The following is a 4,100-nucleotide window of genomic DNA, read 5'->3' as shown; positions in this document are numbered from 1 at the left end:
CACGGCCTGCTCCCAAGTTTGATTAATACTTTGTAATAAATACATGAATAAAGCACAATCATACTCAGTTTTTCTCCCGCTCTATTTTTAAATACGCAGTAGAGGTATTTAACCGTAGTAGAGGATACATACCGGTATATAAAACCCGCGCCCTATAGTCCGGTGCGCCTTATGCGTGTGTTAAATACAGTAATGCCATACATAACTGAGACTGCGCCTTTTAGTATGGTGCGCCTTATGGTGGTGAAAATACGGTAGTTGCTGTTGTAGGGTAGCGACAGCCTATGGCAACTGTCTGCTGTGACAGCAAATCACATAATGCTTTGCGAGGAGAGCTCTCCATGTAAAGCATTATGGGATAGATCTGCCTATTCCGAGGCCTTTGTTTTCTTCTCATACACTTCATAGAACCTTTTTCTCTTAGGACCCTTGCCCATTTTCAAAGAACCGTGGCGAGGCCCCAATGATTGTCTGAAACCAAAGATCACCACACATATGCAGCTGAAAGTGTGCATGCACAGAAAAAGATAGCTAACGAGTAGAGCACGTAGAACGGCCTTACTCAAACATATAACCAGGATGACTGACAGGAGGACAACTTATTTAGATGATCCACCCAGAAATAAAATATCCTCCTTTATACCTTTAAGATCAAGATAAGAGAAGGCAAGGAGCCAGACAGGAAGAACCAAGAAAACATTCTACAGCAGAACAATATCAGAGATGTGGGGCGAGGGATGAAGAAGATCACAGGCTTCAAGCTGAAAGATAGTCAGGCAGTTTGAAGTTTGGACATAGCAAATTAACTAAATACGTTATTTAATAGGTTCAGTTCAGGAATAAGTTCAGTATCTTTCTCTCCTGCCCATTGTCATATAACTTCACCAGACTCAGGTGGATACATCAGCAATTGCCTGGGTCAAAGTACATGAAAAAACAGACCAGCGTTTGTTAAACTGAAGGGTCAGTTGTATAATCAAGTAGTCAGCAGTACAAGAGCACCACAGCGGACATTACTCTGTTCATTCCTTTATATGCTGTCTGACTTCCAGTAGACTTCCTGCAGAAATACTCAGATGACTCTGCAGTTACTGCTTGCATCATATATGGACAAGAAGATGAGTACAGAGAGCTGGTGAAAAGCTGTGTGGCATAGTGTGTAAACAATACTTTGATCCTAAATGTCAACAAAACAAGATACATTCTTGTAGACTTCAGAAAAAAAACAGGAACATACTGAAACCTTAATATTCTTGGAGACGATATTAATGTACACATTTTGGTATTTATGCACCTTGGTTAAAGCTGCTGAAGCTGTTTCTACGTACTTAAATATTGTAACGTATTTCCATTGTGACCTGCTGTAAAGCGAATTATTTATTGGGACATGAATACAGATCATTCTGGTATGGTTTTTATTGGTAGGCTTTTAGTATATTTAAAATAAGAAACTGGAGTGTTTCAAGATTTGGGAGCATTTAATCAACAGTGGTCAATGTTCAAATTAAATTTCAATATTGTAGCAGTTGGAATACTTTAATAAGACAGCAGGAATATTTGTAGAGCTTTAGTTCTTGTATAGTGTATCCCATAATCTTTGCAGTCAAAGTCATGGAAACAGAGACATAAAAGAAGAGAACATAGATGTAATGCACATCATCCATAAAAAAACAGGTAAACATTACGATTATAAAGATGATAAACTCCTAAATGCCTTATGGCCACACAACCTAACCAGTCATAACTACTTATTTCCCAATAAAATCATCCACATGCATCATCTTTATTTACACAATATATTCCATATTATAAACCTTAAATCTCAACCGATCAACGTAAATATTAACTATCTAGGATTTCATCTGGCCTTTTGAATCCAAAAATTTTAAAATCCCATTTATAGAGTTTGTACAACATCCTCCTGTCCTCTCGAGGCACCGTTTTAAACCATTCCTTGATCAAATTCGATGTAGTTGCATTTTTAGTGGGTGGAAACTTAATTTCGTTTTCCACCTCTAACATTTTAAGAAGCTCTTCAGCATCTTCCTGAAGCGTCTCCTGGTGACCAATAAAATCATACCTGTAAAAAAACAAACACTGTTTATAAAGATATTTGTTCCAACATTTCATTTTTTTGTTCTGTTTTAGAAATGTTTTTTTCACTTAAAAAAAAAAAAAAAATCTTACTCTAACATGCAGGGGTGACACAGGTGATGCATTTGTCTCCAGTGCTCGTTAAAGGGCACATATTTTTCTGTTCGTGGGTCCAACAAGTACTGAACAAAGTTGTAAAATGTTGGTTGCAATCCTAAAGCTACTGCCTCTTTATGTGTTTTGGGAGGATGAGACTGGTTACGGTAGAGTTTCACCATAGTTTTTCCGTAAGATTTATAAAAGGGCTCATTTATGGGTTGGAACTTGTCTCGGAAAGCAGAGATAAGGCGAACAAATGGGTCCCGAACGAAGAGAAACTTCGTGTAGTTCATCAGCCTGATCTGTAGAAAAAAAAAAACAATTCAATCATACTGGACCTTAGTTCCCAAATGTAACTTTTGATACCAAACAGGGATAGATTGTTAACATATCAAAAAAGTGTAGTAAGCACACTTTACAAGTAATAATGCTTTCTCCACCTGCATCTGGCCAAAATTAAATCTTTTTTAAAATTTTGGACTTGACTTGGAGGTTGGAGACATGAAGTCAGAGTGGTACATGTTCTCCTCCTACATGGCCAATGCGGTTATCTGTAGGTGTGGCTGCCAGTCCCCAAACCCAGTGGTGGCGCCCGGAAGTAAGGGATGCAATCAAGCTGAAGATGGAGGCCTACCTGGCCTTGTTAGCTAGTGAGACTCCAGAGTCAGCTGAGAGGTATCGGCAGGCCAAGCGTACTGCAGCCTGTGCAGCCTCGAGAGTGTTCTGGCAAACCATCTGCTGCCTTAGGAGGGGGAAGCGGTGCTTCACCAACACTGTTTACAATGCGGGTGGGGAGCAGCTGACCTCAACTGGGGACATTGTTCAGCGATGGAAGGAGTACTTCTAGGATCTCCTCTATCCCATCACCACGCCTTCCGAGGAGGAGGCAGAGGCAGGAGACAGAGGCAGACTCGCCCATCAGCCAGGCTGAAGTCACCAGGGTAGTTAGAAAGCCTCCTGGTGGCAGGGCCCCGGGGGTGGATGAGATTTGTTCTGAGTACCTTAAGTCTCTGGATGTTGTGAGACTGTCTTGGCTGACATGTCTCTCCAATATCGCGTGGTGGTCGGGGACAGTACCCCTGGACTGGCAGACCGGGTGGTGGTCCCTCTCTTTAAAAAGGGGGACCGGAGGGTGTGCTCCAATTACAGAGGGATCACACTCCTCAACGTTGCCGGTAAGGTCTACTCCAGGGTGCTGGAGAGAAGGGTCCTGCCGATAGACGAACCTCAGATCAAGGAGGAACAATGCGGTTTTCATCCTGGTCATGGCACACCGGACCAGCTCAATACCCCTCATTGGGTGCTCGAGGGTTCGTGGGAGTTCGCCCAACCAATCCACATGTGTTTTGTGGACCTGGAGAAGGCTTTCGACCGAGTCCCTCATAGTGGCCTTTGGCAGGCGGGGGGTGGGGGGAGTCTGGATGATCGGGAAGTCTGCATCTTTGCATCTAGGCTGCTGCCTCCATAACTCGGCCCCGGATAAGCGGAAGAAAATGGATGGACTTTTGTAATACTTTCAGTACAGTGCTTCTCTGTCTTCTAAAAGCATCTCCAACATTACAGAACATGGGTGACTGCCTTTTAACCAACAACTCTAGAAGTGAGCATATAACCCCTGACTTATCCCCTTTTCACTGTTTTCCTGTCCATTTAAGAACTCAGTTTGAACTTTTGTTGTGTTATTTGTTTTCAAAGCTGTTAATGTTTGGTCTCTACCTTATTTAGTTAAATATTTACAGTAGAAATTTCTGTACATAGCAAATACCTAAGGTTATTGAATCTACTTTTATCAGATCTCCTTGTACTTATATACCCCGTTTACACTACCCTTAAAAAACTGAGCCGAGACCGGTCCGAGCTCAGTAACTGAGATAACTTGTCGTGTGTGAACGGAAACAACCTGAACT

General features: G+C 42.0%; 1 protein-coding gene across 1 annotated transcript; it reads right to left on the bottom strand.

Moving 5' to 3' along the window:
- Positions 1-1,842: 1,842 nt before the first annotated feature.
- Positions 1,843-2,639, bottom strand: LOC107098674 (carbohydrate sulfotransferase 12-like). The gene is made up of 3 exons (XM_015396457.1): positions 2,634-2,639; positions 2,188-2,495; positions 1,843-2,080 (listed from the first exon to the last, which is right to left on the bottom strand). The coding sequence occupies exons 1-3, from the start codon at positions 2,637-2,639 to the stop codon at positions 1,843-1,845; spliced, it is 552 nt and encodes a 183-aa protein (XP_015251943.1).
- Positions 2,640-4,100: the final 1,461 nt, after the last annotated feature.

Source organism: Cyprinodon variegatus, unplaced genomic scaffold, assembly GCF_000732505.1.
Source record: "Cyprinodon variegatus isolate N-32 unplaced genomic scaffold, C_variegatus-1.0 Scaffold799, whole genome shotgun sequence".
Lineage (NCBI taxonomy): Eukaryota > Metazoa > Chordata > Actinopteri > Cyprinodontiformes > Cyprinodontidae > Cyprinodon > Cyprinodon variegatus.
Note: the sequence above shows the minus strand (reverse complement) of the source record. Positions and strands in the feature narration are given on the sequence as shown.

Coding starts and splice junctions, on each gene's coding strand:
- LOC107098674 (XM_015396457.1), bottom strand. Junction 2,081..2,187: donor TGTCACCCCTGCATGTTAGA/GTAAGATTTTTT, acceptor GTTTTTTTACAG/GTATGATTTTATTGGTCACC.